The following is a 15,799-nucleotide window of genomic DNA, read 5'->3' as shown; positions in this document are numbered from 1 at the left end:
TTTATATTTAAGAAATAGTAAAGTCTATTGAAATGACAAAAAGATGCATTTAAATCCAAAAATTCTACTTGCATGTTGTGAAAGATATTTGTGGTTGTTCTTTATATATTTCATTGTAGTAAAAATATAACAAGTGTTTATATTTATTATATCTTACTGTAAAAAAAAAATTAAATAAATATTTGACAGTATTATAATATGTATAAAATTAATAGCCTTATGATTATCTAGAACAAATTTACAAAATCTTTTGCCATTGAGATTGAATTTTCCCAATTTAAGGAATTGAAAGTGGGATTATAATATTTATTAAACTAATAAGAAGATTAATTAATATTTGTTTTTGTTTTAAGATTTATAAACAAATAATTACTTATCTAACCTGTCATGTCTATCTTCTTTCAAAGAAAAAAACATTCCTCTTTCCCCGATGTTTTTACCATTAGATATACTCCCAACCTTCCGATGCAGAAACTTGAAAAGATGGTTCTCCACTTTCAACTCGCCATCTTCTTTCACGTTTTCTGAGTGATGTCTGACGAGGATATTCTCTTACACCCTATAATTTACGCTAATTCATCACTTCCTGCCTCCTCACTCTTCATTTCTCCGGCGACATTCAATCTCACATCCGCCAATTTTCAGGTATCTTCCTTTTTATTCTCGCCGGAATTTCAGTGTTTGCCGTCTCTCCTAATCTTCTTATTTCTTCATTATTCTTCATTCTTCGGATCACAGATTTTCTCGATTTACAGCCCTCGTTCCTTGCTACGCAGTTACTTTGTAGAATTAGCTTCTTTTTTTTTTTGTTTTGTTTTGGTAAATGTAGGATCAACTTCTTTGGACACTTGCAATTCGACCTGGTCATCTTTCGATACATTTTCTTTTAGCTCCCGGTTCCCAAATAATGCGTTAGGGTTTATTTTCTCTTACTACCTCTTTTTTTGTTCTTTTTTTTTTGTTCTGATACTGGATCACTTCAACTAATTTATGTGTGAAGCTGTAGTTTGCACTCTAATGTGAAGTTATTTTCCTAAATTTGATTCGTTCTAGCCGCCTGTGTAAACATTTAATTCAGTTCTATAATTTTCAGTTGCCTTCCTTTTCTCCCATTTTCCTCATGATCCAAACAGGAGCTTTGTTCTATGTTTGCGAACCTATAATAGTATCAACATTTGCTTCCGTCTGTTTCCTGTTTCGTTTACGGAGTTCCGTTATTTATTATTCGATTTTAGTGTTGTTAATTCATCATGGCATTTACTCTTAATTAGGTTGAGCTTTCAGGTACTTTGGGTATTTACTTGGGATATGAGCTTCAAGGAAAGATAATGAAAAAAACAAGGAGGGTAGGCAAGTATGAGGTTGGCAAGACGATTGGTGAAGGAACCTTCGCGAAGGTTAAGTACGCTAGAAATACAGAGACTGGGGAGAGCGTGGCCATGAAGATTCTGGCCAAAAGCAGCATACTACAGCACAAAATGGTTGATCAGGTACTTGGGACTGATTCAAATTGTTTTCTTCTCCTGAACCCTTCTGTCAAAAAATTTATTGCTTTTAATCTGCTCAGACTTTCCTCTTTCTCTGTGAATACCTTGGTAATTTTTTTGTTTTGGTTCCAGATTAAAAGAGAAATATCCATAATGAAGATTGTCAGACATCCTAACATAGTTAGATTGCATGAGGTATGCTTATACTCCATATGGCATATAATTTACAACAATAGTGATCTCCATTTGTTCTTCTTGCTACTGCCTGTATTTTGTTGTTCAAATGCTTCTATCTTTTTATTCCCCGGCCCACCCTTGAACTTTTCCTCTTCTGAATTTTAGGTTTTGGCAAGTCAAACAAAGATATATATCATTCTTGAGTTCGTGACTGGAGGAGAGCTCTTTGATAAAATTGTAAGGATTCTTCTGTCCTCGAAAACAGGGAATGATAGAATATCTTTATTATTTACATACAGGCTTTTTTGGAAATTTTGAAGTAACCAATCTTTTACAGTGATTCAGTACAGACTCCCATATGTAAAACAGTATTTAGCTTATATTATTTTCACCTACCAGACAATTTAATCACACTTGACTTGGGTTATACAGGTTCATCAAGGAAGACTTCCTGAAAAAGAAAGTAGGCGATACTTTCAACAGCTCATAGATGCGGTTGCCCATTGTCACAGTAAGAGTGTGTACCACAGAGACCTAAAGGTAAAGAAATAATACAAAAAAGGAATAACTTCCTTATGATGTAAGGTTTTTGTTGACTACTTCTTTGTTTTCCTTCAAATGTGTAGCCCGAAAATCTTCTTCTTGATGCTTATGGGAATTTGAAGGTTTCTGATTTTGGTTTGAGTGCATTGCCTCAGCAAGTAAGGATGATTTCTTCTGTTTGTCAGCCATACATTTTAAATATAACATGCTCTGCTGTTGTCCCTTCCTCTCCCTGCCCCCCAAATGATCTCTGTCTCTCTCCTCTAATGTTTCTGTTATTCTTGAATAGGGGGTTTCTCTTCTCCATACCACATGTGGAACTCCAAATTATGTTGCACCTGAGGTACGCTTCCAACTAGGACCTTCATGATTATGCTATAATGATTTGGTACATTTTCCGTGCTTGTTGATGCCTCTGATTTTTCTGGATGCTTTAGAATTTTTTCTTCATTGATTCTGGCCATTATATTACTTTATGAACAACAGAACCTCACATTGGTTGCCTAGAAAACTGAGGATGCTATGGGGAAGATGCCCTGTGGGGTGCTTAGATCAATCTACCCTGTGGTATAACTGTTCTTTTTGCAATAAGGGTTCAGTCTCACCAAAAGGAAACAAGAATAATACTTGTATCCTTCCAGGCTTCTCATATGATTGATGCCAGAGCTACTGACACAAGAGGCTTCTCAAAATGGTGTTTTTGCCTCTTCAAGTAGTTATCCCTTATAACTTGGTCTAGGCATATTGCATAGCTGTTGGGGAAGCCCTGCAAGGATTTCCACTGTTCCTCCAGCTTGCTTCCCTTGGGAGAATCCAGAATGTGGAGCTGATGATAGAAAGGTGTTTGAATAATTTGTTGAACCAAATTGTGAGAGAGAATGAGTCGAGAAGTGAATTAGTTAACTCTTTAGCCCTGGTTGATGTTCTAAAACTTAGATTGTTTACTTTGGAGGCATTTTCCTGTTCATTCTTTTTTATTGTAACTTTTTGTCATGGTTATTATAATCTTTATATTTTTCCCCTAATAGTTTATTTGATAAGATATCATGTGGCTGCATATTGATCTATGCTACTATTTGAAATTTCATTTACCCTATTGTTTGTATCTTGTCACTATCTTTAATGCTTTTTGCCCAAAGCAATAAATTTTCAATTTTTTCTTTGATTTTCAGTGAATTTTCATTTGTTTTCTCTTCTAGTGAATTCTCATTTCCTCAATAACTTTTTCCTATCAGGTGATCAGCTACCAAGGTTATGATGGTGCAGCAGCTGATATATGGTCATGTGGAGTTATTCTTTTTGTTATAATGGCTGGATATCTACCTTTTGATGGGCCAGACCTTCCATCCTTATACAAAAAGGTTGACACCATCAATTGACACCATCAATATACTTCGTTGAAACTGTGTATAGATGGACAAGCGACAGTTGGGCCTTGTGAAAAAAAAAATTTCATCACCAAATATCCATTAATTATTATGTTCAGCCGCACGGCTTCTGTTTGTCCGCTGTTCTATCTCCTTTTGTACCTTAGAGGTTCTCATGAAAAAAAAAAAAATTCCACATTAGTAAATCAAGCTTAAGTTTTAGGCTTTGCAATGTTGAAGGATTCAAGTAAATTCATTTATTGTAAAAAAATAATTTAAAAAATTGTATTTTTTATAAGCATCAATTAGTGTGACACTGTTTCTAAAAAAGTGCCATGACAGTTTGATTGGGAATTTTGCAAATGTTCTTGTTATTGTGCAGATAAATGCTGCAGAATTTTCTTGCCCATATTGGTTTTCTCCTGGAGCAAAATCTATCATACATAAAATTCTTGATCCCAACCACAGAACAGTGAGTATTTTATTTCAGCTTTTCCAGTTCGAAGTTGGAGATTGTATTCAATTACAATATTATCTGCTTTGCACATCCATGGAGTGCATTAAGTTCCAGGGCCCAAAAAGGCTTCTTGATCACTTCAGTCAGCAGCTAGCTGTAACTAAACTGGTCAACTTGCTGATTTTAAGATATTCAGTTCAAATTACATTACCTTGACAGTAAGGCCATTTTCCAGTTATTTGTCTCCTGAACCATCCAGTTCAAGTTAATAAATCAGGCACTTCCTCTCTAGCGGCTTTAAAATGAACATAGCAAGGTACTGGGATGTAGATGGTTTTGATCTTTAAATGTTTTGTGAGCTCTGATGGTTAACAAAAGCATGTAGTTCATTCCCGAGAAACAAAGTACAATTATGAACTCAACTGTGATTTCTGAAATTTACAATACATAGCTTAAGCCTTCATCTTCACATATTTCTTTTGTTCGTTTAGCTTCTTTCTTTTCTATATGTTTCTTGTGCAGCGTATTCGGATTGAAGAAATAAGGAAAGATCCTTGGTTCAGGAAAAACTATGTGCCTATCAGACCTAGGGAAGAAGAGGAAGTGAATTTGGATGATGTTTGTGCAGTTTTTGATGACATTGAGGTTGGCTGTTCTTCTTTTTCAGATGATTTTGGTGCATATAGTTTCTCCTTTTTTCTAGATGGGATATTTTCCTGCAAGTTCTAAGAGTTCCATTTTCATTTTCTTGCTCTTAATTATGCAAGTTATGTTCGACGTAGTAGGAAATTTTCTAACGTAAGTCATAAGGGTTCCATTTTCATGTTCTTCCTCCTAAATACAGAAGTGATATGAGATGTAACCTGTCCTTTGTGAAAGTTTCCTGTGGAATTCTTTTATCTGCCTCTGTTTCTTGTTACTTAAGTAACTACTGGAAATGTACAGGATCGATATGTTGCAGAGAAGACTGAAACTAAACAGGCAGGTCCATTGATAATGAATGCATTCGAGATGATAACCCTGTCTCAAGGGTTGAATTTATCAGCACTCTTTGATAGGCGACAGGTAATGTAACTGATTAAACATTTTAGTTGTATGATAAGGATCCAAGCAATGCATATTATTTTCATCATCTTATATCTTTTCAGCAAATTGTTTAGTTCTACCTTTTCTATATTTATTCGTTCACCCAACAAATTTGTTCTATCTTTCCTTTCTCTTTTAAGTTATGATCCTCATTCCCTTTGCTATATTGATATTTGTTCATACCACACTTTCTGAATTTGGTGTAAATTTGAAGAGTTCTAGACAGAAAAATATGGATGCTCATAATTAGGCAATATGAAAAGAGGAAATCTTTTTTTAAAAAAATATTTTGATATTTAATTGTAAATTATCTGAATTTCTGTCCGCTCTAATAGATCTAGTTTTTTTTTTTTTTTTGAGATATACTAATAGATCTAGTTTGAGTCACTTTACATAGAAATTTGTAGGAATTTTGAGTGTCTTTAAACATTCCTGCCTTCACCTATTTTAAATGTAAACTTGCACTTATCAAGAGAAAACCCCGAGATCTGTTGACTAAATAAGTATTCAACATTAACAATTTTCTTCACACCATTACAGATGAGACATATGAATTTATACGATAGAGGTGCCAGGAACAGTTACTTTACTTGGTAGAATATTAACGGCTAAAACTGGCTATAGTAATTGCTCCAACTGCGTAATAGAGGAAGAGTTTCTGTTGGCAGAACTGACACAACTGCCTTGCCTTATCTTCCTTGAATTTGCCAGACTAAGTCAACTTTAACAACTACATTATACTTGAGAAAATTTATCCCATACTTACTACCCTCATCCAAAAATATAAAACATCCTAACAAATATCAAACAGTTGAAGCCCTAAAATTAGAAGCAACTAATTGTGGACAACAGATTCTTTTACAACAGATTCTTTCTTCCTTCTTTAATACACCTTGTCAAATGGAATTATTTTTGGGTCTTTAGGAACTGTATCATTTTCACTGGTGACTTGCTTCGGAGAGAGAAAAGTCCATACCCGATAATGCAAAATATAGAGTTATGGTTAGAATTGTAGTAGCTGTAAACTCGAATTCTCAAGGCTCCTTAAGGAATTCCAATTTGTCAATTAGTGAATATAGACATGATTATTTCAGGTTTTTTGAATGGGTTTTGGGGTTTAGGTATAGTACTCCCAAAGATAGAATTGCCGTGGATCTGCTTGCTCTTCTTTATGACATCAAGACTTAGCTGCACCAATTATTGATGACTGAGTGTTCAATTAATTGTGGAGAAACCATTTGGAAAGTCGCAGAGCAATATAATAATTCTCTTTCACTCTTGAAATAACCGAGATAACTTTCTAATTGCCTAGCAAGTTATGAGCTGACCCAACTTTTGTATCTTCAAGTTCATGACATGGGCACATGCGGTTTTCTGGTCTGTCTTATGATTCCTAGACAATTGGTCAAAATATAGGAGAGTGGAGGTGATAAGGCAGTAATTTCTACTTTGTTATTGTTGCATGTTAAAAGTGAATATATAATTTATTTGATGTTTATCCAAGTGCCAGGCATCCATCTTGTTTGCATCTGATTGCGTTGTTACAGCTTGAGAGATTGAATTTGGTAGTTTATTTTGAAGTGCTTTCTTTCTCTCTTTCTCTCTCTCAACATTTTTCCCAACAGGATTATGTCATAAGGCAAACTCGTTTTATTTCCCGCAAGCCGGCAAAAGTGATAATTTCAAGTATTGAGGCTGCTGCAATATCAATGGGTTTCAAGGCTCATACACGCAATTACAAGGTACTATTGGTAGAAAATTCGTGAAAATCCTACAGTGATTAACTTCTAACTGATACACCTTGACTTAGTGCTCCAGCATTGAGATATTGTCTATTCTTGCAGTAAGCTTCTAGATGATGGCAAGAAATACTTCAAAACAAAGAATTTTTAATCCTCCATCCATTTCATGGTTGAAGGGGAGTTCATTTATGGTGATTATTGTGGAAAACAGGATCTCTTTTGTTTAGTATGGAACAGTCTTTTAGAAATTATGAGTATTGTACTGATGTCGCACAATAAGTATCGTTGATGAACATCATTCAGTAATATGCATGGTTCACCAAGTATTAGCTCAATGAATTCCCGTGTGGGCATATACATGATATACGCTTCCACCCTTCCCGGTTAATAAAACAATCCAAAAAGAAGGCACTTAGGATAAGATAATTTCCTGATATATATGTGGATCTGGACAATCATGTCTTGGTAGTTAAACTGGATGCTCTATTCTAATGGTATTTCGTGTTTACTTTTCTTTTCCTGTTTTCCCACAGACAAGGCTTGAGGGGCTATCTTTGAATAAAGCTGGACAATTTGCAGTTGTTATAGAGGTGACATCCGAGACTTGCCTTTTCCCATCTCTTTTTCCTTAGAGGGCTTTTAAGCAGACTTTTATTGCCGCACTACTGATGGTTCTAATGGAATTTTATATTTTCCATAGATTTTTGAAGTTGCACCATCCCTTTTCATGGTAGATGTTCGGAAGGCTGCTGGTGATACTCTTGAATATCACAAGGTTAGCTTCTACTGGTTTCTATAACCTGTTATCCAAATTCTTGAGTAGTTTCAATTACTCCCTTCACTTCCCAGGCTAAAGTAGTGCTAAGGAGATAATAATCACTTGGCTACATGCCAGAACCAGATCTGAAATGTTAATGAGAGACCAAGAATACACAATTTGCTGGCTCTATGACTCTTAGCCTGCTACTCCTTACTGGATCATTCATATTAAGAGCCTATGACTTTCTTGGCATTGGGATATAGAATTTAGTTTCAAGAAGCATTTAGAAAATAGTTAGATTCATAAGAGAATATAATTCAGTGTACAGGGAAATATGCACCATTCAGTATCTGTTGAATTGTGCATCTCATCTGAATGAAGCCTCAATCAGGAAAAATGGTTGGAATAATCTCCTTAACCAAGACTTGACATATGCCATTTTTCTGTGCCGGGGCAGAGGGTTCAATCAATCAGCCTTATAAATTCTTCTTCTTTGTAAATCACAAATATATCAGAGCCTACATTTGTGTGCTTGTGTTATCCTGTAAGAAGCTTTAACAATAATTTAGTTTTAATCTCTAGTTTGCTGCTGGTTTATCTTATAAAGTTATTTTGCCCACCTCCAGATGATGGTCTTGACCCTTCTACCTATATTATAGTCTTTATTCTTAGCTACGAGATCTATTGTGACGCTAATTTTGTAAATGTCTCATAGCATTTTTCTCCTTTGATATATGTGATGTCTTGATCAGGCAATACCTTTACCAATGGTTATATTATCAATTATCATACAGCTTCTGCAGTCTGTTGGATTAGGTCACTACTACTTATAATCTATGTCCATTATCATAAGCAGGGGCTACTTACAATAGTGGGTTGATTGATCGTGCTTTAATACGTGCTAGTGTGCAGTTTTTTTGGGTTATGCTGCTTATCATGTATCATATGACAATAAACCACATTGCATACCGTCAGTCATCAGTAACTTTTACGTTGTGTTTTCTTTTTGCAGTTCTATAAGAATTTTTGTGCCAAACTAGAAAGTATCATCTTGAAGCCGACAGAAGGAATGGCAAGTTCTAGTCTCCTTCGAACAATGACTTGTTGAATCAGTAAGGGTGGAGAGTGAAATAAGAGAGTAAGGCGACCTTATGGAAAGCATTCCTCAGAAAGCAAGCCACTTGTAACTGCAAAAGGTTTTGGTGGCATACACTACTACAATCTGCCTCATATTTTCTAGTACATGATGTAAATTTCATTCGCATTGTTACACATGCGGGAATAAATGTTACCATATATTGCAAATCTTAAGCTTGAGCTTAAGCATTTTACAGTATTCTCCCCATTTACCCTATTACTAGTGGAGCCATTGGTTTCTATAATTTACGTGCGTGTGGATGCACACTCTCTAATGTCCAACTTGGTCTTGACGTTGCATAAGATATGGAATGTAAACACCAGCTTCCACCCAAAACCAGGCATATTTTGGTAACATTCGTAACGCGGGCTCCAGCATTGTTGGTAACGTTACTAATACATTCCTCAACTGGGCCTGAGCCATCTGCTGAAGCCTGAAATGGCCACTGCCTCCTGGACACTGTAATATTAATTTAGTTATGCTGGTAAAGTGTGGCTAGAGGCCCATTCAAAATATGGATTCTTTGTTGCATTAGCGTGTTAAGGCAAGATGTTTGACGGGGTCATCGAAATGTTCAGCCGTGGTAATAAATCAAGTAATACTTAGTAAAGTATCTTCGCTAGTAGAGAACCAAAAAATTAAGTTTATGACTGAGAGTTAACATACAGAAAGATAAAATATTACTTTCTCACCCATCTTGTTCCTAGAGCCATTTTGTTCTTGCCCAAGTTTTGTTGCTTATTTAGTTTCACGTTATTCACTATTTTGAACTGTTGAATTGATTAAAAGTTTTTTTTTTTTTTCTGAGTTTTAAAGTGAAAAAACGAAAAAAAATTCTCTCAATTACCCTCTTCCAATAAATATTGTTGATATAAAATTTCACTCTGAAAAAGTTGTTCAAAGTTATTTGGCATATATTGCAAATTTCTAATTCTTTTTTGCCTTATATATTGCAACATGAAGAATCTATAGATGATTTACGGGTTGGAGATTGTAATTTTTTTTTTGTTAGAGCACATCGTGTTGCGAAAGCGATGCGAAGATGGTATTCAGAAAAGTTCTCAACAAGTATTCTTTTTTTTTTTAGCTATGTTTATTATTGGAAAATATTCTTATTTTCTAGTCAATTTTCTTTTGTTTGATTTTTGAACTCCACATCTTTAATGGATTTTTTTGTTTTTTTAAAAATAAAATTATGTACATAATAGGAAAAAAAAAGGCATCTTCTACTAAACTGAGTCTATGAGATTGAACAAAACTAATTACTGAAGTTTTATCAATATATGAATGGGAAAAAAACATCAGTATCTGCTGCTCAAGTACACACATAATGATTAACAAAGACAACATGAAATAGAAACATGGAGAGCATGTGAAATGGGTCCTACCTTGATGATATCTTCTCATTGTAAATTTAAAGATCATATTTGAAAGACTTGATTTTTGAATGTGATTTAAATATAATAAAGTTCGTCTTCTTGTCTTTTTTGTTATGAAAAATTAAACTTTCAAGTTATTCATGATGTTGATATCTGCCTCTTTGTCAATTTATTCATTGAATTCTGAATTCTCCTTCACTCAATTTGGTTAGCAGTTTCTCTATCTCTTTCATCTTTCCGTGATGGTGGGTCATTTAATAATAAAAGATATATTTTTTTTTTGTTTCTAATATTCTTAGCATATAATTTTAAAAAATTTCAGAATAATCTAAAGATAAGTATTAAAAAAATTATTATTGTGGTAGATTTTTTGTATGAGAAGATTGTTAGAAGGAACATGAATTTACAAGTTCATATAAGAGTTGTAATTCCCTTCAAGGCCGGAACATTCATATTTCACGCATCCTCCATGTAAAAAACTTTGTGTTAATCGTCCTGAACTACATATAACTGGTTGACCTCCACATCTATTTTATTTAGATTTTTGCAATACATTTTGGTATTTGTAGTTTTTATTGTTCCTTTTTTCATTCTCTAAGCCTACGTTACAAGTGTTATGGATGGAATATGCAAGAAGACAATAATACCAAGTGATTGAGAAATTACGACAGAGAGTTATTTTCTCTTGTATTTCGTATCGCATAAGACCAAAACATGCCTTGCCATGATAAATGGCTTTTCCTTATTTATTTATTTGCATGCCCTTTTCTTTTTGACAAGAGAATGACGTAATAATTTATTTTAAAAGAAATCTAAAAATATAACTTGCATGCAATTTATGGCAAAGTATATTAAAGAAACGTTACAAAACCCAAAAATATTAAAAATCTCAAACGTCAAAGGCACTTTCCATAAACGGCCAATGGATGGCCACCGGATGATTCCACCCGTGGGCTCCACCTCATCGTAACGTCCGTCCACGTTAGATGTGCGAACGTGGCATTCTCGTAAATTTGCAGAAATGAAACGGCAGAAAAATCCTGCCCATGCCTTTTCTTTCGCTTTCCGGTTTGTGATTGAAGAAGAGCCGTTGGATTGATCTTGGAATAAATCACGCAGCTGGAAATGGGTCCCAACTCACGTGAGAGTGCTGTGTGGGGCCTGTGAATGTCAAACATCAACTTGGGAAAGAAGCCAAAATTGAGTTTTTAAGAACGTGTTTGGCTTCCTTGAAAAACAATTTTTATTTAAAAATTTATATTAGACGTGCAATTATTTAAGTCACGATAAATAATGATTTCGAATCTTATGTGTGTGCGTATTTAGTATTTTTTATGTATTTATAGACAGAATATGAATTCAAATTTATAATTTGCAGTATACATGTTTCGTCCAATTACTACTTATTATATTTGTACTTAAAATTAATATAATATTATGTAATGTAACATAATTAAAATAATTATTGCAGTCAATCAGTTAAAATTAAATTTTAATAATTTCAAAATAGAGCCTAGGAAGGGCGCGCCAAACACCCCATTGAACGATCCAAGGTGAAGAAATCTTTCTCCCTGTCCATCCAACGGTTCAGATCCGACCCGGACGATTCATTCCCTCTCTCACCTTTAACCAATACCCTCCATTCTCCATTATACACAACCCACGCCTCAGATCCACCCTCTGTAAACAATTTTGGATCAGCAAATGCTTCTGAGAAGTGCGTCAACGCCGATACTCAACTCATGGCTCCCTCACTCTACCTCCAAGGAACCTTCACCTGAACCAGAAACGGTGCACCAAGTCCCCAGAACCCGCCCCATCACCCTCTCGGCTTCTTATTCGAGCCCGTTTCACTTGTCCTCGACCGATGATTCCATGAACAAGATGACCAGGGCGCTCTCCGACACTGATATTCCTGCCCTCTCGATAACGAGGAAGAAACCCACTAACAGAATCCTCGGCGGGGTTTCAGTACAGGAGAAAGATGAGGAAAAAGAGTGTGGATCTGAGTTGCCAGAAACAGCGTCATTGAGTTGTGGCTTGCCCCTGGGTGTTTCGTTCGAGAAAAGTCGTGAGGTTTTGGCTGGGTGTGGGATCGGTGGATGCGGGGGAGGATCTTACGGTGGAGATGACGATGGGAACTGGGGGTGCTGGGATTCAAATAATGAGAATGATAGTATGGATGCGTACTATCGGAAGATGATCGAGGCTAATCCAGGGGACGCGCTTGTTCTTAGCAATTATGCCAGATTCTTGAAAGAGGTTTGTGCTCAATTCAGCTTCGTATTCGTTAATTGATTAATTTATTTACTGTGCCCTTAATAAACATTTTTATTACTTTTGTTTTATTAATTTGGAAGAAATAGTACTTGAATTTCAACTGTTAAAAGCGACTGTTAGGTGATCTGAGTACGTTGGTAATCATAATCTTTTGAAAAAAAAATAAATTGAAATTGAAATTTATTATTTTTAGCCAACTATCGTTACTCATATTTCCTTTTGTTTAATTAAAGCATTTTATCCCCACAAACATAAGCACGTAAATGAATATAGGGAATCTTTATCTTCTCTTTTTTCTGAAACAGGTCCAGGAGGACTTTACGAAGGCTGAGGAATATTATGGGCGTGCGATTTTGGCTAATCCGGAGGATGCAAATGCTCTATCAATGTATGCAGAATTAATATGGCAGATTCACAAAGATGCTCCTCGTGCTGAGACTTATTTTGATCAAGCTGTAAAAGCAGCCCCTGCCGACAGGTAATGACTGCCCGATGTTGCATACTTATTGTTTCGTCAGAGCTGAGAAACAAAGTTGGAATGAATTCTAAAAGTTTTTTAGACAAATTATTTTGGTAGGTGTTTTAGAGAAAATAATCATTCAGAAATTGATGATCATATGTATGTCAAAAGTAGAGATGAATATAGAAAGGGAAGGACGTACTTTAATCTTGAGGCCAAGAGAAATAAAGAGAAATAATAGCTTGCTCACAAATGAGCCAGATATTCAAGTTTTGGTAAAAGTCATGAAGATCAAGTAGTAAAACATCTCTTGTTATCGAAAAACCCCTGTTTTTGTGATCATAATATATAACTGCCTTCTTTTTATTAGCGGGTAGACTCAGTTTTGCTTTTATAATTGACCCTATGAAGTAGAATTAGGGGATTCACCAATAAGTATTTGCAGCCACATCTCAGAAGAAATGAACCTTATAAGTAGGCATCACCCTGGGGTCTTTATTTTATTGCTTTTCGGGCTTGAGTAATATATTATATTAGGTTGACTTCCGTCATGAATTGATCAACTAAATTTTGTTTCATTATCATGGTGTTGTAGTTATGTACTAGCATCTTATGCTCGATATCTTTGGGATGCTGAAGAAGAAGATGAAGATGGAGAAGGAAAAAAAGAAACAAAGCAGATGAACCAACATGGTCTTTTTCATGGAGCTCTGCCTTTAGCCGCTTCTTGAGCTTTCATTGGTTCTTTTTTCTTCTCTTGTATCATATGGTTCAGGCTTAATTTACTAGCTTTGTTTATACTTCAATTTATTTTTGTTTAACCCTGTATTTTTACCCTTTTGCTGCACTGAGATGAGTTGTGTTTAACCTCTTGCTCTATTTTTCAATGGATTGTTGGAGCTTTTTCCATATCATGTAATAGAGAATAAGATATGGAAGGAAATTCTCTCTCTCTCTCGCTAGCTCTCATGAATTGCTGCCTGTAAATTATCATTTTCATTAGTTTGATTTATGTGTTCTACAATGGAACTCTCCTTCTTCTTCTTCTTCTTCTTCTTCATCTTCATCATCATCAAGAAGCTACGTGGATTGATTTATTCTTTGTAGCTTAAAAGATTTTACTCTGTGGGCCCTCGAAAGTTAAGCATAAATGTATTCAATAGTGTTATAAAAATGATTACTTGGATTTTGATAAAATGACTAAAAAGAATGCAGGAAGAATTTATTCGTCTATAGTATTGAGTCTTTCATTTATGATAATAAGTTGATTTGAAAATAAAAAGTGGATGCGCACTAGTAGTCTAGAGTTAAGTTTGGAAGTGGGTGACTAGATATTCACATATGGGAGATTGTTTGCTCAAGATGGTATAAGTAGAGTTTAATGATTTGTTTACTTTTTTCAGTGTAAGCCAAGTTATATGATTTCATCAAGATGACACAGTTGACTGCGGGGACAACGAAATTTGCATACGTTTTAGAGTTCGGAGGATTGAAATGGAGGTACCTGCTTGGTTGTTTTCTCAATAATTGCGATATCCATCTTTTCTTCTAGCCAATGGACATATGGACTTTCTGGAAATTTTTTAACATCAGTTTAGAACATAAAATGGGTCTTTTTTTTTCGTGATATTTAGAGCGATAAAAGAGGTAGAAAGGCCACTTGGTGCTTCTTCAATGTTTTCCCTCTTGTTAGAAGAAAATAAGCTTCAATAAGTGAGGTGTCCCCCTTTTTCTTCCAGCCAAGGTGTGTGAGCTATCAATGTCGTGCGAAATTTGAATGGTTGAGTTATTAGCAAGATATTCTAGAGCTCCACATAACTCTTGTCATATGGGAGAACATTAGTTTGAGTTAATGTAGACTTATGTTGCCTCAAGACAATAGTCGATTATGATATTAGTGACTTTTTGGCGTGATGTTTATAATGATCAGAAGGCACGAGATATTTTCTTAATATTCTTCTAACATTTTCTCCCTCAATAGAAGCAAATAAACTTCAACAAGTAAAATATTTTTTTTTCTTTTTTATCAAAGAGGTATGAATTTTAATATTTTGAAAAATTTAAATAATAGAGAGTTTTATGAATATGTCAAACTTGGTTAGTACTTTTCTAACTTTGATGTTTAATTTAGTAGACTTGACAAACTCATTAGTAACTTAGATGTTAGTAGTTTTTTTTTTTTTTTAAAAAAAGAAATCTTTTTATATGCATTTTGATTATTATATTTCATTTTGTAGTGAATTTATTTAAAAAATTTGAAAGTTTAATGCATCCCACGATTTTGCTTAGGAGGTAGTGGAAGAGGGAATTCTCTGTTAAGAAGACCTTATCCCATCAGCAAGCCAAAGATGACAAGTAAGCAAACTCGTCCAGGTCATACAAATGTCCCAGTCAGCATGCCAACTCAGTCATCAGCTCACGATAAACCACGCGTGTTCGACAACTGGCTCACAATCGTCCCTTCCTGCATAACATTGATCTTCTTCCTTTATTCTCTGCATTTTTCGTTGTGATCCTCTGTAATTTATTTCTCTTTGTTTTCTTATGGCGTGCTTTCTTCTTTTTCGTCTTCTATTGGTGAGCCACCATGCTCTATAAATTGCGTATCTCTCTCAATGTTTCATCAATGAAATATTAATTGTCCAGCTCTTTCCTCATCAAAAAATCACGTCTCATTTTTTAACTTGGTATCAGAGCCAGTGCAATGGCAGGAGAAAACAACAACTCCTCACCTTAAACCCACCACCTCAAAGAACTCAGACCCTACTTGGCAACACAATGAACTCGATTTGCACACTGAAACTTAACCATGAAAGTTTCCTTCTCTGGAAAAACATGGTCATTCCGATTATCAGAGGAAATAAGCTGGAAGGCTATACCACCGGAGCCAAAGCCAGTCCACCTGAATATACAGAGAGAATCG

The 15,799-nt window shown here is 35.0% G+C and overlaps 2 protein-coding genes across 5 annotated transcripts; both read left to right on the top strand.

The window, feature by feature from the left end:
• The first annotated feature begins 394 nt into the window (after positions 1-394).
• SOS2 (Protein kinase superfamily protein) lies at positions 395-9,001 on the top strand. 2 transcript variants are annotated; one of them, XM_088207391.1, is made up of 15 exons: positions 395-645; positions 1,272-1,490; positions 1,620-1,682; positions 1,830-1,901; positions 2,097-2,204; positions 2,291-2,365; positions 2,497-2,550; positions 3,443-3,568; positions 3,957-4,046; positions 4,554-4,676; positions 4,977-5,096; positions 6,743-6,859; positions 7,393-7,449; positions 7,560-7,634; positions 8,632-9,001. In XM_088207391.1, exons 1-15 carry the CDS (start codon positions 532-534, stop codon positions 8,725-8,727), a joined length of 1,509 nt encoding a protein of 502 aa, XP_088063517.1. In that variant the 5' UTR covers positions 395-531; the 3' UTR covers positions 8,728-9,001. The 2 variants fall into 2 exon arrangements, with proteins under 2 accessions (XP_088063517.1, XP_088063519.1); XM_088207393.1 differs by having other exon boundaries at positions 399-645; positions 1,285-1,490.
• A 2,669-nt stretch (positions 9,002-11,670) lies between these two features.
• LOC110815691 (Tetratricopeptide repeat (TPR)-like superfamily protein) lies at positions 11,671-15,521 on the top strand. 3 transcript variants are annotated; one of them, XR_002539886.2, is made up of 6 exons: positions 11,671-12,398; positions 12,722-12,894; positions 13,472-13,617; positions 14,280-14,376; positions 14,511-14,620; positions 15,166-15,521. XR_002539886.2 is itself a non-coding variant. In XM_022043601.2 (3 exons), exons 1-3 carry the CDS (start codon positions 11,841-11,843, stop codon positions 13,605-13,607), a joined length of 867 nt encoding a protein of 288 aa, XP_021899293.1. In that variant the 5' UTR covers positions 11,672-11,840; the 3' UTR covers positions 13,608-13,900. The 3 variants fall into 3 exon arrangements, 1 of the variants encoding a protein (XP_021899293.1); XR_002539885.2 differs by lacking the exon at positions 14,511-14,620; XM_022043601.2 differs by lacking the exons at positions 14,280-14,376; positions 14,511-14,620; positions 15,166-15,521 and having other exon boundaries at positions 11,672-12,398; positions 13,472-13,900.
• The last annotated feature ends 278 nt before the right edge of the window (positions 15,522-15,799 follow it).

This window comes from Carica papaya, chromosome 7 (genome assembly GCF_054855325.1).
Source record: "Carica papaya isolate Zhongbai chromosome 7, ASM5485532v1, whole genome shotgun sequence".
Lineage (NCBI taxonomy): Eukaryota > Viridiplantae > Streptophyta > Magnoliopsida > Brassicales > Caricaceae > Carica > Carica papaya.
Note: the sequence above shows the minus strand (reverse complement) of the source record. Positions and strands in the feature narration are given on the sequence as shown.

Coding starts and splice junctions, on each gene's coding strand:
- SOS2 (XM_088207391.1), top strand. CDS start 532: ATGTCTGACGAGGATATTCTCTTACACCCTATAATTTACGCTAATTCA. Junction 1,902..2,096: donor GAGAGCTCTTTGATAAAATT/GTAAGGATTCTT, acceptor TGGGTTATACAG/GTTCATCAAGGAAGACTTCC. Junction 7,635..8,631: donor ATACTCTTGAATATCACAAG/GTTAGCTTCTAC, acceptor TTCTTTTTGCAG/TTCTATAAGAATTTTTGTGC.
- LOC110815691 (XM_022043601.2), top strand. CDS start 11,841: ATGCTTCTGAGAAGTGCGTCAACGCCGATACTCAACTCATGGCTCCCT. Junction 12,399..12,721: donor ATGCCAGATTCTTGAAAGAG/GTTTGTGCTCAA, acceptor TTTCTGAAACAG/GTCCAGGAGGACTTTACGAA. Junction 12,895..13,471: donor AAAGCAGCCCCTGCCGACAG/GTAATGACTGCC, acceptor ATGGTGTTGTAG/TTATGTACTAGCATCTTATG.